The sequence below is a fragment of the Azolla caroliniana genome, unplaced genomic scaffold, assembly GCF_043228905.1.
Source record: "Azolla caroliniana isolate FFs.n. ecotype wild unplaced genomic scaffold, voAzoCaro1.0.p SCAF_17, whole genome shotgun sequence".
In the NCBI taxonomy this organism is placed as follows: Eukaryota; Viridiplantae; Streptophyta; class Polypodiopsida; order Salviniales; family Salviniaceae; genus Azolla; species Azolla caroliniana.
In genome coordinates this window covers 2,439,087-2,466,968 of record NW_028230452.1, presented here as the reverse complement: position 1 = coordinate 2,466,968, position 27,882 = coordinate 2,439,087, and the positions used below count along the sequence as shown (strand labels likewise).

The 27,882-nt window shown below is 50.3% G+C and overlaps 1 protein-coding gene across 3 annotated transcripts in view; it reads right to left on the bottom strand.

Annotated features, from left to right (window-relative positions):
• Positions 1-26,188, bottom strand: part of LOC147852782 (uncharacterized) — a 50,737-nt gene extending 24,549 nt beyond the window's left edge. Inside the window, exons 1-2 of one of the 3 annotated variants that reach the window (XM_087332893.1) lie at positions 25,644-26,188; positions 23,487-25,571 (exon numbers count right to left, since the gene is read on the bottom strand). In XM_087332893.1, coding sequence (XP_087189019.1) covers positions 23,494-25,571; positions 25,644-26,142 — 2,577 coding nt within the window. In that variant the 5' untranslated portion in view covers positions 26,143-26,188 and the 3' untranslated portion in view covers positions 23,487-23,493. Of the gene's footprint in view, positions 1-23,366 lie in introns of all 3 variants that reach the window. The other 2 variants (XR_015531251.1, XM_087332892.1) reach the window with 2 other exon arrangements.
• Positions 26,189-27,882: the final 1,694 nt, after the last annotated feature.

The window sequence follows — 27,882 nt, the reverse complement described above, 5'->3', positions numbered from 1 at the left end:
GACCTTTGAGTGCACACTCTCAAGGGTGTGTTCACACACTAGACTAGGTTGAGCTTGATTCTCAACACGCCGCCTCAAGCTCAACTTTGGTCAACTACTTCAGTTGATGTTCGCTTCGGCTTGTATCCGGTTCGGACGGTATCTGGTACATCCGGCTCGTACTCCCCCTCAAGCTTGGCAAGTCAGGGACCGTCAATCCAAGGTCTAACAGGAATTGCCGAAGCTTTTCGGCTCCTAGGGCTTTGGTGAAGATGTCGGTTGTCTGAAGATTCGTAGTGATATGTTGAAGGTCGGCATCGCCAGCCTGAACGCGCTCTCGAATGAAGTGATAGTGCACTTCGATATGCTTCGTGCTTGTGTGGAACACCGCGTTCCGAGCCAGATAAATACTACTCATGTTGTCACAGTAAAGGGGAATTGGATCTTTGATGGGAACGCCCAGATCCTTCAAGATCCTCTTAAGCCATACGACTTCACATGCAGCCACTGCCACACCCCTGTATTTGGTCTCTGTGCTCGAAAGAGAGACGATTGGTTGCTTCTTGCTACTCTCAGAGATGGCTCCACTTCAAAGGGAGAAGATGAAACCAGAGGTTGATCGTCGATCGGCTTTGTAGCCTGCCCAGTCGGCATCTGTGTACCCCTCAAGTTGAATTGGCGTGGCCGACTTATAGAGAATGCCATAGTCCATCATTCCGCTCACGTATCATAGCACTCTCTTAGCACAATCCAAATGGATATCTCGTGGCGTTTGCATGAACTGGCTATGAAGTCCAATCGGATAGCTCAAGTTTGGTCGAGTTATCGTGAGGTAGATAAGACTATCGATCAATTGTTGATACTGAGTCGTCTCACACTCTATGGTGCCAGAAATGACATCTAGTTTGAGGTTTCGGTCGAGAGGTGTTGCCACAGACTTGCACTCAGTCATCCCGAACTTGTATAACAAGTTGAGAATGTAGTGCTATTGGGAGATCATAATCCCGGCTGGAGTCCGAATTACCTCGATGCCAAGGAAGTAGTGGAGCTCTTTCATGTTCGTCATCTCGAATTTGTTGGAAAGGAGGGATTTGACCTTGTTGATCTTGACTAGATGCTCACCTCCAATGACCAGATCATCCACGTATAGGATGATGACGATCGGACTTTCGGAATCGCTTCTTACATAGAGAGAATTGTCGGATTTTGACATTCGGAAGCCAATTCAATGAAGATATTGTGTTATCTTCGAGTGCCAAGCACGTGGTGCTTGCTTAAGGCCGTAGAGAGGCTTCTTGAGTCGGCAGATGGCTTTCGTATGAATGTTGGATTCGAAGTCGGGTGGTTGTACCATGTACACCTCCTCTTCTAATTCTCCTTGAAGAAAAGCATTATTGACATCCATCTAATGGAGGTGCCACCCTTTCGCTACTGCAAGCGCTATCATGATTCGCATAGTTGTCATCTTTGCCACCGGGGCAAAGGTCTCTTCATAGTCGACGCCTTGTGCTTGTGCGTAGCCCTTTGCTATGAGTCGAGCTTTGTAGCGGTTGATGGAACCATCGTCATTATACGTCACTTTGTATATCCATCTGCAGCTGATTGCCTTCTTGTGCGGTGAGTGAGGGACGAGATCCCATGTCTCATTCTTGCTGAGAGCTTGCATCTCCTCGTTCTTGCTGAGAGCTTGCTGGATCTTTAGCGGCTTCGGCAAAGCTCTCCGATTCTCGAACTACTGCCACCTTCATCATAAAGGCATAGTGGTATGCCATATAGTCGTTGTAGCCGAATCGGCTAACCGGATTCTTCTCTCAGGTGGAGTGACGGAGTTTCTCATTTGCCGATGTGAGTGCTTTCTCAACTCTGGGTGACCTCGTAAGAGACACATCAAAGCCATCGAACTCACTTTCGAGTGGATGAGTCGATTCGTTGCCGTCGAAGTGATCGTCTTCATATTCCGGCTTTTTGGCCTTCCCTTTGTCCATCTTTGGACTTGGCTGAGATGTGCTTTGGTTACTCGGAGGCTCTTGTGGTCCGCTCAATCTAGTTGAGATCAAAATCTCTTCAAGTATTGACCTTAGTTGATCATCGTCTTCTGTGTTGTCGAGGTCATTCATAGATGGCTCGGGAGGATTCGGCTCAGGTTTGTGCCATGATGTCGATTCGTCAAAGACGACATCCCGACTTAAACAAGTGTTCTGAGTAGAGGGGTTGAAGCACTTGTACCCCTTTTGCTCCAGTGAGTACACCACAAGGATGCACTTCTCTGATTTTGGGTCAAGCTTCTACTGCTTCTCATCAGGAATGTGTACGTATACAATGGAGCCGAATATCCTTACATGGGATAGATTAGGCTTCTTCCCATAGTATTTCTCGTGCGCGGTGACCTCGTGCACTCCGGATGTTGTGCACCGGTTCATAAGGTAGACGGCGGTATTTGCAGCTTCTGCCCAATATGACTTGGGCACATGATTCTCATTTAGCATGGCCCTTGCTACTTCAAGGATGTGCCAATTCTTGCGTTCGGCTACACCATTCTGTTGTGGTATGTGTCGGCAAGTGAATTCTCGCCGAATTCCTTCTTGTCGAAGGTATGCCGTGAACGCATCAGAGAAGTATTCATTTCCTCCGTCTGACCGAAGACATTGTACATGATGCCCAATTGTCTTTTCGACTTCGCTTTTGAATTTTTGGAAGTGTGTAAACACTTCGCTCTTCATCCTCATGGGAAAGATCCATGTGTATCTAGAGAAGCTGTCAATGAAGGTAACATAATACCAACATCCTCCGAATGTGGCTGTTTGTGCCGGTCCCCACACTATGTCTAAAAGGCCTTTGCTCACGTGCCTCTCCTTCGGGAACGGTTGTCGATGTTGCTTGCCGAATTGGCATGCTTCACATACTCCTTCAATCTCTTTCTCTTTGAAGGTCGGGAGCCCAATGATGACTCCTTTTGATTGCATCACCTTGAGTTTGTTGAGATTGATATGGCCGATTCTTTTATGCCATAGCTCTATGTTGGTGCCAGGTTTGATGCCCTTTGTGAACATGGTCGATTTTACCTCGTTCGCTTTGACGATAAACATTCGACCTTCCCTTCGACCACGAGCAATTAGTCAGCCTTCCTTCTCGATGAAGCAACCTCCTTGGTTGAATCGAACTTGATTTGGCTAACCGAGACCAAATTCTTCGTTATGGTAGGTACATGTAAGACATTTCTTATGCAATTTTGTTCACCTTCTTTCCCGAATGGGACATTGCCGACATGCCGAATCAGATGAGTGGTGTTGTCTCCGATCTCGACATAACCAGGTCGATCTGGCTCTCGAAGGTCTTTGAACCATTCTTGATGGGACGTCATATGGTTTGAAGCACCGGAGTCGACGAACCATACATCTTCCAGATTGGAGGCATTAGTCAAAGTAGAGGCCGACATAGAATTTGCTCTATGTCTCATTACAAGGATTCCGCCATGATCTTCATCGTCGGAGTTGGTGGTGTAATTGGTGAGTTGTCGGCTTGTGGAAGCCGACTCACGCTTCTTCTTTCGGCACTCTTCTTCATGGTGGCCGATTTTTCCGCAATATCCGCATTCGATTAAGTTTTGTCGACTCAAACCGGAATGAAAGCTCCCCCTTCTTCCGAAGGTTCCTTGATGGCTCCCGTCTTGTTGCCGAAATTGGGAGTTGTTGTCGTAAGTCAGACCTCGTCCGCCGCCTCGTCCTTGGCCGAATCGGCCTCTTGCTCGGCCGCGTCCTCTTCCTCCATTCAAATGCGTGTAGAGCATGTGGCCTTCCAAGGCGTTGCTCCTAGTTCGAACATGATTCTCTTCGACCAATAACATAGATTGAAGATCAAAGAAGAAGGGTGAATTCTCCCGTGCTAGTACGACGGTCCGCATCGCGCCGAATTGTGATGCCAGGCCGCCGAGGCATATTTGCACCATTTCGTCATCCTCCACATTGACACTTATTGAGCCGAGAGTGCTGTCGTGAAGATCCATCACTACGCGTGGATTGCGAGGCGGAACCGCCGGGGTTCTGAACCGGAAGGATCAAAGTTCGCACCAAGCTTAGCGAGAAAGTATTTAGGATAGAACGAGAGAGAGAAAGAGATTAAGATTAAACGCTTGACTTAGATTGAGAAAGATTGATATGACCAAGAGAGAGATATCGAGATTAAACTCTTGATTTTAGATGTTAAGAAACAAGTTACACGATCAATTCAATAACGAATTCTCTTCTTAATTTCATAACAAAAAAAAAGCCTAATCCTTCTTTTTCATCCCTTCTTTTATAGATGCTCTCATGCATATGATGCATGTGAGGGTACAAGACATGCATAAAATGCATGTTTGCCATTTAGCGCTCATGTATTACATGTGGTGCATGATAACCATGTCACTCATTTTAGTTCTCATGTATGAGAATTTCCATGTAAAAGTACAATGATAGAAATATAAATCCAACTAAATGTCATGGCTTACTAGTAAGCCAATTGACTCTTAACTAGGAGGTGCAAGGTTCGAATCCTCACTTGCCCTCCTTGTGTATATATGTGTGATATATATTTATTTATTAATTTGGACACCGGTTTGCCAGATGCCGGTCGCCGCCGGTTACCGTCGGTCACCGGATGCCGCCGCCATCGGCCCGTCGGATGTCGTCGCCGTCGGATGCCGATTCCGCCGAGTCACCGGTCGGATGTCGGTTCCGCCGAATCACCGGTTGTCGGTGTGCCACCGTCGCTTTGCCGGCTGTTGCCGGATCACCGGCTATGGAGCTGATCCGGTTTTGGTTGGCCAAAACCTTTACAAGTGGCTAGGCCACCTCCACTCTTAGTTCAAGTTACCTTGAACTCTCTATGTTCAACACATAGACACAAAGATAATAGCTTTTGCTCTACCTTATATATTATGAGAGCCGTATTTGTCGTGCTTATGTGGGATATCTCACAGTTTTCTCTTTTCCTTTCACAAACTCTATACCCTCATATCTTGACATCTAGTTGTCCGTTTCTCATGTAATAAAGTGTATTCGAAAACTGTTGAAGACCTCTATCATTTTGTACTTAGATACTTCACTATTATTGTTTTATGTGATTCATACTCGATTTTGTACGTTTTATGTGATTTTCACACCATTGCCGAAAATTTTCACGACATCCACCCCCACCAAACCGCACGTCCTCTGGTACATGCCAAGAAGAGAGAAAATGAGATTTCGGCTACGGTGATCAATCAGATTCCTCCATGTCTTCATTTACATCCGTCCTATTATGTTCATCGTCGAGGTAATCGAGGTCAAGATCCTCGTCTTGTCTTTTCTTAAAAATATTTACTCTTTTTCCCGCAATGGGTACGACCAACCTTGATTCGTCTAGCTCCGCAAGGTGGTATGTGGCATTATCGTTGGCACTTGTCACCACATACGGCCCGAACCATCTTCTAGCGAACTTTTTTGTTGTACTGTGTTGATTGTCAAGGCGATTGTCGTAAACCAAAACCCAATCTCCTTCTTCAATCTTCTTGGGACGAAGTCGATGCGTGTTGTCGAACCGAACTTTGTTCTTTACTCGGGCTACCTCCATCATCTTTCGCACTTTTTCTAGATCTTCAGGTCTTCTTTCAAGTTGCCTTATCCGCACTGCTAATAACTCTTCTCGGCTCATCTCGTTCTCCCACGGTATCGCTACCCATGAGGTGATCGTCCTTTCGATGGGCATAACCGGCTTTTGTCCATACATAAGCTCCGTCGGCATATACCCTGTCACCGAGCTGTGTGTCTTTCTATCGGCCCACAAGGCATAGGGTAATAGTTGTGGCCAATTCCTGACTCGACCGTTGCATGCTCGTACGATAGCTTTAACAATAGCTCCATGCCCTCGCTCGATCTTCCCATTCGCTTCCGGATTGTAGGCAGTCGTGAGGGAGAGCTTCACACCTAGTCGTTCGAAGAGCTCCGTCGCTTCGTGTGCATCCAACTCCCCTCGGTTGGCCACTATCTTCCCCACACATCCGTATTGGCAAACAACCTCTTCAAGCAGAAATTTGCAAATGGCTGAAGTCGTCTTATTTGTCAAGGCTCGTCCTTCCACTTGATTTGTCAAGTCTTCCCTTGCCAGCGCTAAGTATTTCATTTGTCCCACTCCCATTGGCATCGAGACCAGATCCACCATCCATTTGAAGTGTATGGTGAGTGGTATGTCGGCTGTAACTCATCACGATGACGTATATTTGAATATATTTGGCAAGTTTTGCATGTGGACACGAAATGGAGTACATCTTTGTACATGCTTGGCCACCAGTACTTCTCCTTCAACTTTTCGAACGTCGCCCATGTTCCTCTATGACCTGCCCAAGCACTCTCATGGAATTCAGTCATCAACATCTCTTGCTCTTCTTTCTTCACCACCACTCGACGTGGTATTCTGTCCTTCTTTTTGGATGTCGCCAAAGGAATCCTCCCTTCAAGAAGTATCGGTGAGCTTTCTTCTGAATTCGTAGGGCCTCCTCCTTTGTCAACGAAGCATCTTCCGTCAATGTTCTTAGGAATCTACCGATCAGTAATCGCTCTCCTTCGTACTCGTTCTCGTTGACGGCGTGGAGGGTTTGCGTGTCCTGGTCTTCCGTCGATAATTGAACCATCTTGAAGAAGTCGAGGGCGACATCTTCATCTTCCGAAACCATGTCGCTTCCATTTTCAAATCTTGCCCTCGACAGCATGTCAGCCATGGCATTCTTCTTCCCTGCAATGTGATGGATCTCTGGGTTTAAAGACTTGATGTAGGCGATCCACCTTAGCATAGCAAGAACACATCCCGAGACCATTCCGAGAATTGAGAGACAATCTGTCTCTATTATCATTTCCGACCCGATCAGGTAATCGTTGTCCATCTTCACTGCCGACACAATACCCCAAAGTTCCCGCTTGACTTGGGCATATCTTTGTTGCCGTTCGCTGAGAACCTTCGCTCCGAACCGGATGGCATATCGTGCATTATCTTCTCCTTCTTGGTTGATGACCCACCCGATTCTGGTTGGGCTCGTATCTACAATCACAAAAATCGGCTTCCTTTCAGTATAGTTGGCCTTTCTTAGTGATGGAGCTTCAAGAAGTAGTTTCTTCAATCCTCGCATCGCGTTTGTATGCTCGCTTCGCCATTCGAACTTCATTCTTTTCTTTAGTAGTTCATATAAGGGTTCGGCGACATGAGTGTAGTGAGGAATCCATATATGATAAAATGCGCATGCTCCAAGGAACCTTCGAACCTCCATTTGATTTTCGCATTCTTCTATCATGTCTTGGATCGCATTCACTTTGTATGGCGAAGGCTTCCGGCCGTATGCCCCACATAAGTGACCTACCACCAAGATCTCCGGTTGCCCGAATGCGGATTTTTCTCCTGAAAATGTCAAATTCGCATCTTTGAGCCTTTGAAGCACCTTCTCGCACTCTTTCATATGATCCGCAACAAACTTTCTACAACCTTCCTTATCTTTCGATTCATTTTTCTCCTAATCCAAACATCCTTTTATCGGAATATCATCCAAGAATGGCATCGTGATGTCCCGGATGCAATCCTTCAAGACTTTATTCATGGTATTCACCATATGAGCCACCGAGTTCATTGCGCCTTGGGGTAAGGTACACATCCGCACAAACCTGATCAGAGTCCTCATGGTTGTAATGTCCCAACTGTCGATCGCCAATTGGAATTGGTCATATCCGGAGTAGAGATCGCCAATGGAGTAGATGGACCGGCCCGCAAACGCTTCGGCAAATTCGTCCACGCTCGGACCAATTCCGGCATTTCGAATTGTCACCTTGTTGACGGGTTGAAGATCTTGGATGAATCGCAATGATCCATTCTTCTTCGGCACTGTGAACCACCTATTGGAATAAGGAGCATTCGACAATTCTAGAATTCCCATACTCACCTTCTCCTTTAAGAGCTCGATCAGCTTCGGAAGGTGTGCTCTCGGAACCGGTATCGGTTTCAAATTCCAAGGCACATGGGGCACCGTTGTCGCGTTACTACGCGCGTGCGTGGAGAAACGAGGCGGGACCACCGGGGTCTTGAACCGAAGAGCAGGTGAGAGAAGGGGAAAGAGAAAGAGAGAGACGCCCGGTTACGTATGAGCAAAGAAACACAAGGACACGGCCCGTCAACGCAGAAGACACGAATGGACACAGAGACAGAGAGACACGAATGTTTGTATATTAACGAATGACAAATAAACAACAGAGCATGCGAGCGGTTACAACCGAACAGGCAGGCGAACAGATGCCGATGCCTGCTCGTTTGCGCACGAAAGGGGATAGGATGGAGGTGCTGCCAGAAGCACACGGGCGTTCCTCGAAGTAGCGCGAGCCTCCCGAAAACTTGCAGAGAAGAGCGATGGAGAACGAATAGAGGAGAAGCGTTCGGTTACGGTCCGACAACACTTCGTCCTCCTCTAAAAAAAAATCCTTCTTTCCCCGCGTCTCCCTCTCTTTTATAGCTTCAAGAAGGGAGCCGTTTCCCTCATTAACTTCCTACCTACCGAATCTAACTACCTAGGATATACCTTTGTACCTAATTCTCTATTATATACATTAAAGGGCGCGCACGCGTGAAGAGCCAGTTCACTCGCGCTATGCACCGATTATGCTAAGGGATGGTTTTCTTCACGACACTGTGAAGATCACCATCGGCTCTATAACCTTTGGGTCGGCACATCCGATTTCTCGTGGGAAGAATGTGAAAGCCTTCCCATGTCTCTCAAGCATATTGCGAAACATTTGCTCCTCTTCAGGGAGAAGGAAATCCTCCTTTCCAACTCGTAGCTTCCCTTTCGTCTCTTCGGTGAAGACATGACCTATCGTCTTCGGATCTCTTAAGCTTGGATCGTTAGCGACTTCCTTCATCTTTTGCCAGCAATCTTCCGGTAGCGGAACCGCAACTGGCTTGATCTTCTTATCCACCATTTTATATTTCGTGTTGATGTCAGCTTCCTTCATCGAGATGCCATGACGGTATTCATCGATGATAGCTTACATGTTGACGGAGTTAACCGAAATCACGCGTTGGTCGGGAAGATAGCTCAAGTCCACGACGTCCTCGATTTCGCCGATGGTGTCGTTAAATGAGGCTTCTTCCATAATATGAGTCACGAACTCTCCTTCTTCTATTATGTTTTCTTCTTTCAGCATCTTCTCGAATTCTTGTATCCGACGCTTGTCCTTCTTGTCGAGTAGTACTAGTTTACATGCGCCACTAGGTGTGACACATGTTGCTTCTCCTCGCAATCCACGCACTCTTCTTACTTGTGGGGTCTTGTGATTGCTCGGACTATTTGTGCCCCATGCTTCAATAGTCCGCTCTAAAACTCCGAGGATTCGCCTCCAAGACTATCTCGATTCCTTTCATGATTGGCTTGCACCGTTAGGAATTGGACAGATCTTTGGTTGTCAAGACTCTTTATTCGTGCGAAGGCTGCTCCATTATTGAACACTTTGGTCTCCATCCGAGATGATGTGATATAAGGTTGCCCTAGGATTACAGGATGTGACGCCGATTCTTGTACGAAGCAGTGTTGATCCATCTCCACATCGCCGATCGTGACTTTGACATTTGGACAAGCTCCGTACAAGTCCTCCGTAGACTTTGTTGCCGCGCGAATCTTCCATACGTGGTTTTTATTGATTGGCCATCTTCCTTTTTTGTAGAAGTCGGTTGACATGAGGTTGATCTCCGAGCCGTGGTCGATCAAAGCTACCGCGGTCTCTTTCTTCTCCCCGATCTTCACCGGCGTCTCCGTTGTCGCGTTGTTACGCGCGTGCGTGGAGAAAGGCGGAACCACGGGGTTCTTGGACTAGGGAGCGACGGAGCGTAGGAAGTCGCACTTCACCATTTTCTGGGGCACCCCTGAAACGCACCGGAAGCAGCCGAAGAGAGAGAGGGAGTGAGAGAGCGTGCTTGACACCGACTCACGCGCGCACACACACACACGCACACGCACACGCACACACGCCCTCTTGTACAGGAAACGCAGGGAAGGAGGGGAGCACCCGACACCAACAAGACACGAATATACACAGACAGACGCAAACGTATATGTATATATATATATGTAGAATACACTCCCGGCTTCGAGCCGGACCAGGATAGTTTACAACAGTCGTCTGCTGTCAAGCCGCCGTCGGGGAGCTCTCGGGCTCGTCGCGCCAAGCGGGGTCTTGCATAGGAGATAAGGTGCAGCCAACCCTAAACGAACACGAAGGGGAAGAAGAAGAAGCAGAAGAAACCTAACCCTAAACCTACCGGTATACCCTCTAATCCAAAATGGGCAACCCTTTTACAAAGGACGTTCCCTCCCTTTTATAGAGCAAGGAGAGGGACACGTTAGAATGTGGGACAAATCCCGACTTTCATGGGATCGTCTGTCCCGACTTGACTACTCTTCGGCGCCATAAAGGCGCCCTTGATATTAACACCAAATGTACATGGGTGCGTACACACGTTGCACCCCGCCGATGTAGACAATGTTTCCCGGTTTTCGCCTATGGCCGAAATTCTTCACGACATCCGCCCCCACCTAATTGCACGTCCACCGGTACGTGCCAAATCTGGCTGAAGGGTGAGAGATTTCGGCCGGCGAGAAACCGGTCTCCCATGATCCGCATCTCGGTTCACTGCCGGTTTGATCCGGCGGCTTCGAGTCTCCCTTCGCGCTCGCCTCCCCGTAGGCTCGTTCGACCCGTCGATGGGTCCTCTGCCGCGATCTCCGTCGCACGCGTTCTTTCGTTGGCCCTTGTTCGGCCGTATAAACGCCCCGCTTCCCGCCGTATGCCCGATGTCCTCCGCTAGAGGAATGCCCGTGGCAGCCCGGTTGGCCTCCGTTGTCGAATCGTGATGTCCCGATGGTGTTTCGCGTCGCCTTCGTCCTTCCGCCGCCACCTTCCTTCTCCATGGTCTTACATCGCCGCGTCGGCTCGAACCGCCATGGTCTCCAGAACGGTGTGGAAGATCCCTTTCCGCTTCGCGCTCGCCTTTCTGCTCTGGCACCTCCGTGTGCCACCTACCCTCGTCTGTTGTTTGGCACTGCCCGTGTTACACCCCTCGTCGGCCCCTTTCCGGCCTGATCTTGCATCACTGTTCTCCCGCATACCGGTGTTCTTTGCATCCGAGGAACACCCTGCAGTAGCCCGCTTGGCCCTTCCTGTCGTCGTGCTGCTGCAACAGGTCCTGAGTCCCCTGCTTGCCGTCGTCCCCTCGCCCCCACCAGCTTGTCACCCCGGCTTGCCGTGTCAGTCTTCGTTACTTCGACGGAGCCACCGAGATCTACGAAGCGAGTGTGGAGGATCCTCCTCCGGCCTCTCTTGCCATCCTGACTCCGACCCTGTGTAGTCCACTAGGCACTTGTCCTTTCGTTCTCGGCACCTCCCTTGTGCCGTCTTCCGCTTCCTTCGTTCGGCCTTGCCCGCGCCGAGCGGCGTCCCGTAGTCACGCTTCGATCCGGCCCGTGATGGCCACTCGCGAGACTCTTGTTCTGTCCAAGGTGTGCCTTTCCAGCCTGACACACCTCCCCGTGTTCACCCCTATCGGCTCCTTCCGATACCTCGTGTCGTCGGGTCCCGTTCCCTCCCGCCACCGTCCTTCTCCCTCGGTCTCACGTTGCCACGTTGGCCGAACTGCCGGAGTCTCCGGATCAGTGTGAGGGTCCCATAGGGCCGGACTCCGTTTCTATGCTTGCCGAAAGTCGGGTGTCTTTTGTTTGAGTCCCTCCCGGACTATCCTCGTGCCTTCCGCGTAGCCGGGTTCCGTTTCCCGCCGCCACCAACCTTCTCTCTCGGTCTCACGTTGCCACGTTGGCCGAACTGCCGGAGTCTCTGGCTAAGTGTGGGGATCCCGTAGGACCGGACTTCCTTACGCCCATTGTCTTCGTCACCTTGCCGCCACCTTCCTTCTCCATGGTCTTACGTCGTCGCGTCGGCTCGAACCGCCATGGTCTCCGGAATGGTGTGAAGGATCCTCCGTAGACCGCCCGATTTGTAGCCCTTGCCTTCGTCACCTCGCCACCACCATCAGTATCTTACGTCGACCTCGTTGCCGACTGCCGAAGTCTCTAGAACCGGTGTGAAGGATCCTCCTTGGGCTATCGTCGCCTTCTTGACCCTATCCCCGGTCATCCTTTTCCGCATGCCGAGAGTGCGGTTTACTCCGCACCCTCTCCCGTGGTACCGACGTACCGTGTCCTCGGCCTCTTCGTAGGCCTGCTCTCTTCCTCCCTCCCGGAATGGTCATCCGGGAGTCTGCTCCGCCCGGTTCTTGTCCGGGTCCGTTCGTCCTTCTCCGGATTGCCGAGTCCCGTTCTCCTGTCGCCATCGATCTCTCTTATAGGACTCACGCCGACACTCGGGCCTGCAGCCGGATCGATGTAAGGAATCCCATAGGACCGACTTTCATTCTCCTTCCAAATCTCGACCTTCGCCCGGTCGGTCTTTCTCCCCATGTAAAAGAGGGTGGCTCGTCCCGCACCCCCTTCCGTATCGGCTCTTTCATGCCGAAACTGGACCCGATCGAACGATCCATGACCGGATCACGCTCCAACCGTATCGGAATGCCGATCGCCTTGTGCCGTGTCCGCCCTCGGCGTCCTCGCAGCCCGTTTCCCATCCGACTTCGTTGGCATCATGCCAGGACTCCTCGGTACCGCCATCCATCTCCTCGGTCTTACATGGGCATACGGGCCTTAATGCCGAGTTCTCCGGAATCGGGTCCTTGGGCTTTCGTCCGCTCCTTCCCCGTATCATCTCGCCAGTGATTCTTGGCCCTCTGCCGCCGCCTTCCTCCGCTTCGGACTCACGTGGGTACTTGGGCCCGACTGCCATCGTCTTGGGAGCAAGTGTGGGAAGACACAAAGAATCACCCGTCCGTTTTACGCCCTTGTCCGTAGCCACCGACTCTTCGTGGTCGGCGGTTTTCTTCTTACCGATCGCGCAAAGCCCGTCTTGGCTCGCTTCTCCAATGACCGGGACCTCGGGCTGACACGCCCTAAACCGCTGATCCGAACGTTTCGATTCCGCGATCGGTATCTCGGCCTCGTCCTTGGCCGTTCTATCTCCGCAAGTCGAGAGGGCATTTTGTTCCGCACCCTCTCCCGTGCTACCGTGGTACCGATCTTCCGCCGTCGCGTGGGGCAAGTCCGTCTCCTCAGTCTCAGCTTCTGGCCTCGATCCCCCCTCTTCCTCGAGCATCGCTTTGAGCGCTGCGTACGCCTCCGCAATCCTGGCCCCAACGCCGACCCTTGCCGACTCTCTTTGCCGTTCAGCCTCTTCGCGCTGTGATGGCACGCCGTCGCGTACCTTCCTCTTAGCCTTATCGGCTCGCTCGTTGTCTAGCCTTTGGCACACCCTTCCGACCCTCGACCAGTCCTCCGTAAGCCCATTCGCTCCATCATCGTCTTTGAGCTCAATCCCGATGGCTTCCCGTTCCGCTCGGTCGATCGACCTGACGAACAAAAGGACTTTGTCCGCCCCCACCAAACCTTGTTCCCGCTCTGGGAGCCGAGCAAGTCGTCGCTCGAACTCCCGGAATGCCTTCATCACACCCCGGTGGGTCTTTGTCGATGCTACCCACTGGTCGAAGTCGTGTCGTCCCCGACTCTTCCGCCGTCCTCCGTATGCCTTTAGGAGCGCCTCTTCGAAGGCCTCCCATGAACCACGAGCCTCACAGAGCTCCATTACTTCCGCATGCATCCGGACAGCTACGACCCGGCAGAAGAACTCCAGCCTCAACGCCTCGTCTACGCCACACTCTACCATTTCCGCGTTGTAGACTTCCAAGTAAGATGGGACTTTGTCCCCGTTGAAACGACCGACTCTTTCGACCGCTCACCCAACCGCTTGTTGCGCTGCTTCTCACCTCATCACCACTCGTGCCGACTCCAACACTACTTCGGCCACCATCTCCGCAAGGTCGTCGTCTTCCGACTCCATCCTCCCTTGCCGCCTTTCACGTCGGGTTCACCAAAGATGTCGCGTTGTTACGCGCGTGCGTGGAGAAAGGCGGGACTACGGGGGTCTTGGACTAGGGAGCGACGGAGCGTAGGAAGTCGCACTTCACCGTTTTCTGGGGCACCCCTGAAACGCACCGGAAGCAGCCGAAGAGAGAGAGGGAGTGAGAGAGCGTGCTTGACACCGACTCACGCACGCACGCACGCACACACGCACACACGCACACGCACACGCACACACGCCCTCTTGTACAGGAAACGCAGGGAAGGAGGGGAGCAACAGACACCAACAAGACGCGAATATACACAGACAGACGCAAATGTATATTTATATATATATATGTAGAATACACTCCCGGCTTCGAGCCGGACCAGGATAGTTTACAACAGTCGTCTGCTGTCAAGCCGCCGTCGGGGAGCTCTCGGGCTCGTCGCGCCGAGCGGGGTCTTGCATAGGAGATAAGGTGCAGCCAACCCTAAACGAACACGAAGAGGAAGAAGAAGAAGCAGAAGAAACCTAACCCTAAACCTACCGGTATATCCTCTAATCCAAAATGGGCAACCCTTTTACAAAGGGCGTTCCCTCCCTTTTATAGAACAAGGAGAGGGACGCGTTAGAATGTGGGACAAATCCCGACTTTCATGGGATCGTCTGTCCCGACTTGACTACTCTTCGGCGCCATAAAGGCGCCCTCGATATTAACACCAAATGTACATGGGTGCGTACACACGCTGCACCCCGCCGATGTAGACAATGTTTCCCGGTTTTCGCCTATGGCCGAAATTCTTCACGACACCGTTGTCACTCGTGCCCAATGAGGTTGAGTATAGTGGCTGTCCACCATATCTTCATCGACTTCATCTCTTGCCATCATTATGGCATTCGTTTTTGCTTTTTGCGGCTTCTCTTCTTCCTCGTCCGATTGTTGTCTTTTTCTCTTTACAAGGTCCACGATCGTGTCATGGAACTCCTCCTTCGTAATGCCAAGCAATTCCCTCAAGGACAAAGTCACGTGGCTATCAAGAACTCATTCTTCAAGAATCTTCTTTAGGTTCGTCGTCTGCTCTATGTCCGACCTTAGCTTATAGGTAGGCATAGTCCTTGTCCTCCGAGCGGGGTCTTCGACACCAACCTTCACGGGCCGAACCGTTTCTTCAACTCGTATGCTCGGCTCCCCTGTTCGGCTTCATTCTCGTTCCTCCGTTTGTAAAGGTCGACTTGTCTCCGATTCGTCCTTCTTTTTCGCGTTCCTTGTTTCATGTCTTTTTTATGGTCCTTGCTCTTGTATTCTTTTTCTCTTTTCTTCGACGAACACCTCATGGTTGTCACACATCACCTCTGTGAGTATGGTGTTGTCGTCTACCGGATCCGACCACCCGGTTATGCTTTGCACGCTTCGGTCCTCAAGCTCTACCTCGTTCGATGTGACCTTCCCCATCTTCTTATACTCGAGAACAGAAGACCAAAACTTGGCTCCCACTTTTGCAGCTTCATTTCTATCTTTCTCGACTCTTATTCCGGCCGACGCAGCATAGTGCATCGCATCCACATGAGTCGCATCGGCATCCTCCATATCTTTCTTCATTCCTCCTCTTTCGAAATTCACCCGTAGGGGTCTTCTAATCTCACTCGAGCAGATCATGTTGTCATCTATGTACACGATATTTTGTCGGATCGCCTCTCGAAGGCTTGCGCAATCCCTTCTCATATGATCCATGTTGTCGCACCACACGCATCTAAAGGGTTCTTTTCCTTTGGGCCCCCGACGATTCATGTTGGCTAGCGTGACCTTCTCGAACTTCTTCGCCAGTTCTTCGATGACATCATCACCAACCTTCTTTTCTTCCACGTCACTTTGTTTTGGCGGCTCAGCTACTTTCGGTGGTCTTGCTTTCTCCGTTGTCGTGAAGAATTTCGGCTAGAGGCGGAAACTGGGAAACATTGGCTACATCGGCGGGGTGCAGCGTGTGTACGCACCCATGTACATTTAGTGTGAATAACAAGGGCGCCTGTATGGCGCCGAAGAGTAGTCAAGTCGGTACAGACGGTCCCATGTAAGTCGGGGTTTATCCCACATTGTAACGCATCCCTGTCCTTGTTCTATAAAAGGAGGGGAACGCCCTTTGTGAAGGGGTTGCCCATTTTGCATTAGAGGGTATACCGTTAGGTTTAGATTTAGGGTTTCTTCTTCTTCTTCTTCTTCTCCCCCTTCGTGTTCGCTTAGTGTTTGCTTCAGCTCTTCTCCTGCACAAGACCCCACTCGGCGCGACGAGCCCGTGAGCTCCCCGACGGCGGCTTGGCAGCTAACGACTACTGTAACCTACCTTGGTCCAACTCGACGCCGGGAATGTATTCTTCTTTTATATATATATATATATACGTTTGCGTCTATCTGTGTATATTCGCGTCTTCGTTGGTGTCGGGTGCTTCCCCTTTCTTGCATTTCCTGTACTTAAGGGTGTGAGTCGGGTTGGCCTGCGTGTGTGTGTGCGTGAGTCAGTGTTAAGTGCTCTCTCTCTCTCTCTCTCTCTCTCTCTCTCTCTCTCTCTTCGGTTGCTTCCGGTGTGCTTCTGGGATGCCCCGGAGACGATGAAGCACGATTTCCTACGCTCCATCACTCCCTAGTCCAAGACCCCCGTGGTCCCGCCTTTCTCCACGCACGTGCGTAACAACGTGACATATTTGGTGAACCCGACGTGAAAGGCGGCAAGGGAGGATGGAGTCGGAAGACGACGACCTTGCGGAGATGGTGGCCGAAGTGGTGTTGGAGTCGGCACGAGTGGTGATGAGGCGAGAAGCAGTGCAACAAGCGGTTGAGCGAGTGGTCGAAAGAGTCGGCCGTTTCAACGGGGACAAAGTCCCATCTTACTTGGAAGCCTACAACGCGGGAATGGAGGAGCGTGGCGTAGACGAGGCGTTGAGGCTGGAGTTCTTCTGTCGGGTTGTAGCTGTCCGGATGCATGCGGAAGTAAAGGAGCTCCATGAGGCTCATAGTTCGTGGGAGGCCTTCGAAGAGGCGCTCCTGAAGGCATACGGAGGACGGCGGAAGAGCCAGGGACGACACGACTTCGACCAGTGGGTAGCATCGGCAAAGACCCACCGGGGCGCGACGAAGGCGTTCCGAGAGTTCGAGCGACGGCTTGCTCAACTCCCAGAGTGGGAACAAGGTTTGGTGGGGGCGGACAAGGTCCTATTGTTCGTCAGGTCGATCGACCGAGCGGAACGGGAGGCCCTCGGGATTGAGCTCGAAAATGATGATGGAGCGAATGGGCTTATAGAGGACTGGTCGAAGGTCCGAAGGGTGTGCCAATGGCTAGACAACGAGCGAGCCGAGAAGGCTAAGAGGAAGGTACGCGATGGCGTGCCATCACAACGGGAAGAGGCCGAACGACGAAGAGAGTCGGCAAGGGTCGGCGTTGGGGCCAGGATTGCGGAGGCGTACACAGCTCTCGAGGCGATGCTCGAGGAAGAGGAAAGACGGAGGCCGCAAGCCGAGACTGAGGAGACGGATTTGCCCCACGCGACGGCGGAAGATCGGTACCACGGTACCACGGGAGAGGGTGCATAACAAAACGCCCTCTCGACTTGCGGAGATAGAACGGCCAAGGACGAGGCCGAGATACAGATCACGGAACCGGAACGTTGGGACCAGCGGTTTCGGGCGTGTCAGCCCGAGGTCCCGGTCATTAGAGAAGCAAGCCCAGACGGGGCTTGCGCGATCGGTAAGAAGACGACCGCCGACCACGAAGAGTCGGTGGCTACGGACAAGGGCGTAAAACGGACGGGCGATTCTTTGTGTCTTCCCACACTTGCTCCCGAGACGATGGCAGTCGGGCCCGAGTGCCCACGTGAGTCCCAAGCGGAGGAAGGCGGCGGCGAAAGGCCAAGAATCACCGGCGAGACAATACGGGGAAGGAGCGGACGAAAGCCCACGGACCCAATTCCGGAGAACTCGGCATTCGGGCCCGTATGCCCATGTAAGTCCGAGGAGATGGATGGTGGTACCAAGGAGTCCTGGCACGATGCCAGCGAAGACAGATGGGAAACGGCTTGTGAGGAGGCCGACGATGGATGTGGCACGAGAAGATCGGCATTCCGATTCGTATGGAGCAGAATCCGGTCGTGGATCGTTCGATCGGGGCCGGATTCGGCATGAAAGTGCCGATACGAAAGGGGGTGCGGGACGAGCCGCCCTCTTTTACATGGGGAGAAAGACCGACCGGGCGAAGGTCGAGGGTTGGAAGGAGAATGAAAGCAGGTCCTATGGGATTCCTTACACCGATCCGGCTGCAGGCCCGAGTGCCGACGTGAGTCCTATAAGAGAGATCGGTGGCGACAGGAGAACGGGACTCGGCAATCCGGAGAAGGACGAACGGACCCAGACGAGAACCGGGCGGAGCGGACTCCCGGATGACCATTCCGGGAGGGAGGAAGAGAGTAGGCCTACGAAGAGGCCGAGGACATGGTACGTCGGTACCACGGGAGAGGGTGCGGAGTAAACCGCCCTCTCGGCATGCGGAAAAGGACGACCCGGGACAGGGTCGGGAAGACAAATCGGACGTCTATGGAGGATCCTTCACACCGGTTCTAGAGACTTTGGCAGTCGGCAACGCGGTCGACGTAAGACCAAGATACTGACGCTGGCGGCGAGGTGACGAAGGCAAGGGCTACGGATGGGCGGTCTACGGAGGATCCTTCACACCGGTTCTAGAGACTTCGGCAGTCGGTAACGCGGTCGACGTAAGACCAAGATACTGACGGTGGTGGCGAGGTGACGAAGGCAAGGGTGTAAGGAAGTCCAGTCTTACGGGATCCCCACAATTAACTAGAGACTCTGACAGTTCGGCCAACGTGGCAACATGAGACCGAGAGAGAAGGTTGGTGGCGGTGGGAAACGGGACCCGCCTACGCGGAAGACACGAGGAGAGTCCGGGAGGGACTCAAACAAAAGACGCCCGAATTTCGGCCAGCATAGAAACGGAGTCCGGTCCTATGGGACCCTCACACCGATCCGAAGACCCCGGCAGTTCGGCCAACGTGGCAACGTAAGACCGAGGGAGAAGGACGGTGGCGACAGGGAACGGGACCCGACAACACAAGGTAGCAGATAGGGAGCCGGTAAGACGGGCGGACGAAGTGCGAAACCCTCACCGGCCGGTCACGGTTTCGGAAGGAGCCGGTAGGGGCGAACACGAGGAGGTGTGTCAGGCCGGAAAGGCACACCTTGGAAAGAACAAGAGTCTCGCAAGTGGCCATCGCGGGCCGGATCGAAGCATGACTACGGAACGGTGTTCGGCGCGGGCGGGGCCGAACAAAGGAAGCGGAAGATGGCACAAGAGAGGTGCCAAGGACGAGGTGACAAGTGTCTAGTGGACTGCACAGGGCTGGAGTAAGGGGATGGCAAGAGAGGCCGGAGGAGGATCCTCCACACTCGCTTCGTAGATCTCAGTAGCTCCGTCGAAGTAGTGAAGACTGACACGGCAAGCCCGGGGTGACAAGCTGGTGGGGGCGAGGGGACGACGACAAGCGAAAGACTCAGGACTTGTTGCAACAGCACGAAGACCGGAAAGGGATCCCCACACCGTTCCAGAGACCATGGCAGTTCGAGCTTACGCGACGATGTAAGACCATGGAGAAGGAAGGTGGCGGCGGAGGACATCGGGCATACGGCGGGAAGCGGGGCGTTCATACGGCCGAACAAGGGCCAACCGAAGTACGCGTACTACGGAGATCGCGGCAGAGGACCCATCGACGGGTCGAACGAGCCTACGGGGAGGTAAGCGCGAAGGAAGAATCGAAGCCGACGGATCAAACCGGCAACGAGCCGGGATGCGGATCACGGAAGACCGGTTTCTCACCGGCCGAAATCTCTCACCCTTCAACCGGACTTGGCACATACCGGTGGATGTGCGGTTAGGTGGGGGCGGATGTCGTGAAGAATTTCGGCCAGAGGCGAAAACCGGGAAACATTGGGTACATCGGCGGGGTGCAGCGTGTGTACGCACCCATGTACATTTAGTGTGAATAACGAGGGCGCCTTTATGGCGCCGAAGAGTAGTCAAGTCGGGACAGACGGTCCCATGTAAGTCGGGGTTTATCCCACATTGTAACGCATCCCTGTCCTTGTTCTATAAAAGGAGGGGAACGCCCTTTGTGAAGGGGTTGCCCATTTTGCATTAGAGGGTTCACCGTTAGGTTTAGATTTAGGGTTTCTTCTTCTTCTTCTTCTTCTCCCCCTTCGTGTTCGCTTAGGGTTTGCTTCAGCTCATCTCCTGCGCAAGACCCCTCTCGGCACGACGAGCCCGTGAGCTCCCCGACGTCGGCGTGGCAGCTGACGACTACTGTAACCTACCTTGGTCCGGCTCGACGCCGGGAATGTATTCTTCTTATATATATATATATATATACGTTTGCGTCTGTCTGTGTACATTCGCGTCTTCGTTGGTGTCGGGTGTTTCCCCTTTCCTGCATTTCCTGTACTTAAGGGTGTGAGTCGGGTTGGCCTGCGTGTGTGTGTGCGTGAGTCGGTGTTAAGCGCTCTCTCTCTCTCTCTCTCTCTCTTCGGTTGCTTCCGGTGTGCTTCTGGGATGCCCCGGAGACGGTGAAGCACGACTTCCTACGCTCCATCACTCCCTAGTCCAAGACCCCCGTGGTCCTGCCTTTCTCCACGTACGCGCGTAACAACGCGACACCGTGAAAGTCGATCCCGTCAAGTCGGTGTCGTCAACCCATTGGCGACGTTTATCGAGCCTATTGCACGCCCGCTTCACCGCGATCCAATCCGCTACAAGCCCATTTGCTTGGGTATCGTCTTCGAGAAGAGTCCCCAATTCTTGTCTATCCTTCATGTCCACAGCTTTCGAGATGTACAAAGTCTTGTCCTCTTCAAGCAACAGTTGGTCCGTGTTGGGGAGACGACTAAACATCTGGTTGAATTTGTCGTACACCCTCGAGGCGCTCATCTTCTTATTCTTCTTCTCTATCCACTTCATCAGGGCATGTCGAGTCATCCTCGTTGAGTCTTCAGTCGCGAACTTTGCTAGTATCGTTTTCTCGAACTCGGACCATGTTGTCTTACCTTCTTGAAGTTCGATGATGCGTCTTTGGACGTTGTTGGCGACAACTCTCTTGAAGCTTGCGATTTGACGTGCTTCAGACATGTCCCTTTGATTCATCACCCTTCTATATGTATCAAGGAACTTCGTAACGTTCCTTCCATCAAATTGGCCCTCGAGCTCTACGACACGATCAACACCCTTCTCCAAGCTCGCGTCGTTGTCCCGAGATCTCATCATTTGCTCGACGATTAGCATCATCCTTTCGAGCTCTCCCGCTTTGATTGCTTGCGGATGCCATCTCCAAGTATCGGTTGATCCTCGACTTGATCCTTCCTACTGCCTCTTTCACGTCGGGTTCACCACTTAATTATGTTGTGAAGATCCGTCACTAGGCGCAAATCGTGAGGCGGAACCGCCGAGGTTTTGGATCGGAAGGATCAAAGTTCGCACCAAGCTTAGCGAGAAAGTATTTAGGATAGAACGAGAGAGAGAAAGAGATTAAGATTAAACGCTTGACTTAGATTGAGAAAGATTGATATGGCCAAGAGAGAGATATCGAGATTAAACTCTTGATTTTAGATTTTAAGAAACAAGTTACACGATCAATTCGATAACGAATTCTCTTCTTCTTAATTTCATAACAAAAAAAAGCCTAACCCTTCTTCTTTTTCATCCCTTCTTTTATAGATACTCTCATGCATATGATGCATGTGAGGGTACAAAGACATGCATAAAATGCATGTTTGCCATTTAGCGCTCATGTATTACATGTGGTGCATGATAACCATGTCACTCATTTTAGCTCTCATGTATGAGAATTTCCATGTAAAAGTACAATGATAGAAATATAAATTCAACTAAATGTCATGGCTTAGTGGTAAGCCAATTGACTCTTAACTAGGAGGTGCAAGGTTCGAATCCTCACTTGCCCTCCTTGTGTATATGTATGTGATATATATTTAATTATTAATTTGGACGCCCGTCGGATGTCGTCGTCGTCGGATGCCGATTCCACCGTCGGCTCGCCGGCTCCGTCGGATGCCGATACCGCCACCTCGTCGGCTCCATCGGATGTCGGTTGCCGGTGTGCCACCGTCGCTTTGCCGGCTGCTGCCGCTGGATCATCGGCTATGGAGCTGATCTGATTTTGGTTGGCCAAAACCTTTACGAGTGGCTAGGCCACCTCCACTCTTAGTTCAAGTTACCTTGAACTCTCTATGTTCAACACATAGACACAAAGATAATAGCTTTTACTCTACCTTATATATTATGAGAGCCATATTTGTCGTGCCTATGTGGGATATCTCACAGTTTTCTCTTTTACTTTCACAAACTCTATACCCTCATATCTTTACATCTAGTTGTCCGTTTTTCGTGTAATAAAGTGCATTCGAAAGTTGTTGAAGACCTCCATCATTTTGTACTTAGATACTTCACTATTATTGTTTTATGTGATTCATACTCGATTTTGTACGTTTTATGTGATTTTCACACCATTGCCGAAAATCTTCACGACAACACTCCCCATTTGAGTATTCATGGTGTTTGACATAGATTTCTTCCTTCTTCTCTCTTAAATACGAGCTATGTGGTTGCACTACGATAGCGATGAGCCGGTTCTTCTTGAACGTCGATGTACAACTCAACACACACGGATGAGCGAGATTAAGCTACCAAACCGCTCTGATACCATGTAAAGAATCAATGGTGATTCTTGTGTAGCGGAATAGACTAGAGATATGTGTTGTGAGTGTGTGTGTATAAGAGAGAGAGAGAGAGAGAGAGAGAGAGAGAGAGAGAAACATAAGATAGATTAGAGAGACAATAAAACACTCAAGAAAATGTATATTACAAAGGAGATTAATCGACTTAATTACAAAGTAGGAGGACAGTGCTTTATATAGTCACTCTCTCTCTTCATTAACTACCGAAGCTCATGGGTCATGGGGAATGTGAAAACTCATTAGTTATGTGTCATAGAATATGATTTTATGATACATAGTTAATGTGTAGATAAGAGTGGTGACTTTTGATCTTTGAGTGCACACTCTCAAGGGTGTGTTCACACACTAGACTAGGTTGAGCTTGATTCTCAACACTTATTAACTCAGAAAATCCAAGGAGATTGACTCACCATAGGAACATAGGAACATTCTATTAAAAAGCTATGATATGATATGAATTCCAAGGACCCACTTGCGAAATCTCCAAGTTTTGTCGATACGTGGATAAATGTGAATCAAGATAGTTGTTCCCCTAGGCCATCGATCATTGGCTGGCCATGGAGTAAAAATGCAAACAATTTGAAGTTTAAAAGGCATATTTATACATAGTTCAAATGCTCATGTTGGAGATTGTGCTCCTCGTGTGAGTAATCAAATAGCTTTTATGATGGCAGTCCTTAAAACTGTGCAATCCAGTCCAGTCCAGTTCTCTTGTCCAACACTACTACTGATTCACTTCAATTTTGAGGAGACGAGATGGCTGAGAAATATGCCAAGTGCAACCCCACCGGGATAGCCCACCAGAACTGCCCATGGAGATACGAACTCATGGAACCAAATCATGATCAATAATAGGTGCTGCTTTGGCCTGCCTGTGCTTGTGCTTGTGATGCCCACATAACTACTTGCATCATCGATGCTTGTGTTGCAGGAGGAGGAAAGAGGGTAGCCACACAGGCCCAGGTTGTTCTCGTAGCTCACATTCGTGAACCTGGTATTAAAGTTGTTCTGTGTGGGAATGGGTCCTTCCAATTGGTTGTGGGCGAGGTTTAGAGTAGAGAGGCTGTCCAGAGACGTGAAATCTTGTGGGATGCCACCGCTGAGCTGGTTGTAGGACAGGTCCAACACCTCCAAATGCATCAGCCTACCGAATGTACCCTCACCTATGGGGCCGCTGATTCGGTTGTGGGACAGGTTGGCTCCTGTCAAACCCTGCAGCTCCCCGAAGCTCTCCGGAATTTCGCCTTCCAGATCGTTCATGGACACATCAAAGTAGATCCGCGCACTCAAAAAATAGTCAAGAATTTGGACAGTATTCTTCAACGTGACAGGCACCTCCTCGTAGAGGGTTGACTGGTTACTGCCTGCTGTTTGATTGAGCTTGAAGTAGGAGAGGTGCGTGAGAGTCGCAGGGAAGCGGCCACTAAAACGATTGTTGGAGAGGTCTAGTGCCTGCAGACTGGGAAGCTTCCAAACCCAACTAGGGATGTCTCCGCTTAGTTGGTTGTAGCTCACCGAGAGCACCCTCAGGTTGAATAAACCAGTGATGTCAGGAGTAGCAGTATTGCCTAAGGATCCGGTGAGATATTTGTTCCCCTGCACATCAAAGACGACCAGTTCCTTACTCTCTGTTAGACCAGCAGGTAGCTCCCCTTCTAAAGCATTTTCATAGGCACTAAAACTCGAGAGATCCGGCAACTTGGACAGGTCCAAGTTCTCTATCTTCCCAGTCAAATTGTTTCGAAAGAGACGCAAGACCTGAAGAACCGTCAGATTATGTAAAGCGTCAACAGGGACAATCCCTTCTAGGTTGTTTCTAACTAGTGAGAGTTCCTCGAGGTTTATGAGCATTCCCAACTCACTGGGGATGGAACCCTTGAGAGTGTTGAACCCTAGTCGAAGGTCGGTGAGTTGTGAGCAGCTTCCGAGTGCAGCTGGTATCGTCCCTGTCAGCTTGTTGCTGTCGAGACGCAAGGCCCGTAGCTGGGTGAGGTTCCCGAGACTGGAAGGAATGGGCCCTTCCAAGTTGTTGCTGTGGAGACGCAAGATCCGTAGGTGGGTGAGGTTCCCGAGGCTAGACGGGATGGGGCTCTCGAGGTTGTTGCTATTGAAATCCAAGGTCTGTAGTTGGATGAGGTTCCCGAGACTAGAAGGAATGGGGCCTTCCAGGTTGTTCTGGTCGAGATCCAAGGTCTGTAGCTGGATGAGGTTCCCAAGGCTAGAAGGAATGGGACCTTCCAGGTTGTTGCTCTCGAGACCCAAGCTCCATAGTTGGGTAAGGTTCCCGAGGCTAGAAGGGATGGGGCCTTCCAGGTTGTTGAAGGAGAGATCCAAGATCTGTAGCTGGATGAGTTTCCCGAGGCTAGAAGGGATGGGGCCTGAAAAGTTGTTGCTCTCGAGGTACAAGGTTTGTAGCCGGGTGAAGTTCCCAAGGATAAAAGGTATGGGGCCTTCCAGGTGGTTGTTGTCGAGATCTAAAGTCTGTAGCTGGATGAGGTTCCCAAGGCGAGAAGGGATGGGGCCTTCCAGGTCGTTGCTGTCGAGATCTAAGGTCTGTAGCTGGATGAGGTTCCCGAGGCTAGAAGGGATGGTGCCTTCCAGGTCGTTGCTGTCGAGAACCAAGATTCGTAGCTGGGTGAGGTTCCCGAGGCTAGAAGGGATGAGGCCTGAGAATTTGTTGTACTCGAGGACCAAGGTCTGTAGTTGGATGAGGTTCCCGAGGCTAGAAGGGATGGGACCTTCCAGGTTGTTGCCGTTGAGATCCAAGATCCGTAGTTGGGTGAGGTTCCCGAGGCTAGAAGGGATGGTGCCTTCCAGTCTGTTGTTGTCGAGAACCAAGATTCGTAGCTGGGTAAGTTTCCCGAGGCTAGAAGGGATGGGACCTTCCAGGTTGTTGTACTCGAGATCCAAGGTCTGTAGCTGGGTGAGGTTCCCGAGGCTAGAAGGGATGGGGCCTGAAAAGTTGTTGTAGGAAAGATTGAGAAGAGAAAGGGAAGGGAGGAGAGCCAGAGAAGGGGAGATGGAACCAGAGAGCCACAGAAGGGGAGAAGGGAAGGGAGGCGAGCCAGAGAGGCTGCAAGAGGAGAGGTTGATGGAGATGATGTGGAAGCGGTCATCACAGTGCAGGCCGTACCAGCCGGCAGAGCTGTTGGAGGGGCAGTAGGAGGCCGGTGTTGTGGTGTGGACAATATGACTAGTAGAGTTGGAGAAGGTGGAGGAGGTGGTCCAGGACGAGAGGCAAGAAGAGGGGTCATGGGTGATGGCATCCTTGAATGCTATGAGAGCTTGGGCTTGGGCTTGCACTACCGCCAAGTCGTCGTCATTATCAGAGGAGGAGGAGGAAGTAGGAGAAGAACCAGGCGCCACAGCCTCGGTCGTCATTGCCGAATTTATGATGAGAAAAAGGATTGAGAGGAGAGGGAGAGTGGATGGGAGGTTCAGCATCTCCTGGAGTGTTGGATAAGATGGAGTGAGTGAAAGAGGTGGGAACTTTGGAGTAGAAGAAATCAACAACACCAATGGAATGAATACGTTTCAAGATGGGAAGGGTAGTTATCAAGAGCGATTTGTCAATAAACTCACTAGAACAAACAACTGAGATAGCGATATGCCTTATTTTCCTAAAAGGCATTGCTAAATGACACAAAGAACATGCATCATTTAGTGACACCGGCTAAAATTTAATGATTTTACAAGTTGGAAAGTATCATGCGATCATATAAACTGAGCATAGGTTCTTCAGTGAGCACTTTGATTCCTGATATGTAGGATTTTGGGTTATTCACATAAGTTAATTAAATGCGCGCACACACACAAAGCATATATACACACACATATATATACAATCATACACACATATACAGTAATGATAGTTTGTACAATAAATTGTACATTAGTGACTTTCTTCGCTAGTAAGTGGTACTAGAACTTGTTCATATTTGTTCATAATAGCTTGTGGGCTCCACTTACTTTTTGACTCCTTCGGTTGTGCTTCATGGATATCATAGAAACATATCATAGATGGTGTGAATAAGAGAACATGATTGGACGTGTGGTGTGGCAAAGGTAAACATCGGTGTAATAGGAGTAGATATACATAATGGGAATAACAAATGGGGTAGAGGATTCATGGATATATACAAAGCAGAAACGATAGGGACATGGAGAAAGAATATATATACAAAGTCATGGATTGTATATGTAGAAGGCATCACGTGGCATATCTATACATACACCCATGATCACTTCCTCGACATGCTACATGTAATCAAATTCTTACAAGAAGAATCATGGGTATATATACCCCAACCAAGAGGACGCATAAAGAGAATTGCGGGTAGCTAGGCAAACGAGGAGTTATGTAACAACCCTACACTACCCATCGCTTGTTCAAGTCGTGCATTATTTACATTTTCTGGGCACGACGGCCACCAACTATGACCATAGCTATGGACCACTAATGCGGACCCACAGAGAAATAAGGAGCGCGTGGCTATGAAGTCTTCTCCGTAAAAATGGGACACAGTATTTTCTGTGTCCACGTACATCGTAACCTCTTCCTAGAAAAGTTTCATTTGGAATGTATAATTTTTCTTACAAAATGAGGGTTTTCAAAGACCAAAGGTTCTCATATTGTCCTTCCAAAAGAAAGACTTTTGACTGATTGATTTCAAAGACTGGATAGAGATATATCTCTCTCTATATGAACTAATATATCTCTCTATCTGTACTACAGTGACCTTAAAACCTTCCTCCCTTTTTCACACCTGACAGCACAACAATAATTATAGTACCATACAATCCAACCTTTCTACAAGCGTTTTTTTCACTCCAAAGCTCTACGACTTGTGCATATACGCATTTTACAAAAAAGAGTATTATAAGGCATTCCTCCCTATTTACTATTTGGAGTTTTCGTTATCCATAGCCTCTACGTTTGGAGAAACAATTATGTTTGTAGTATGTACACAACCATTACAGTAGGTGATTTATGTTCAGAAAACTTTTGTAAAAGCATGCTCTGTTCTTGTCTAATGTTAAAGTTTGTCTCACAAGGCTAGTCACTCATTGCATTCTTTGTTACTTTGAAGTTTTTCCCAACCTCAATGATTTTGTTTGGAT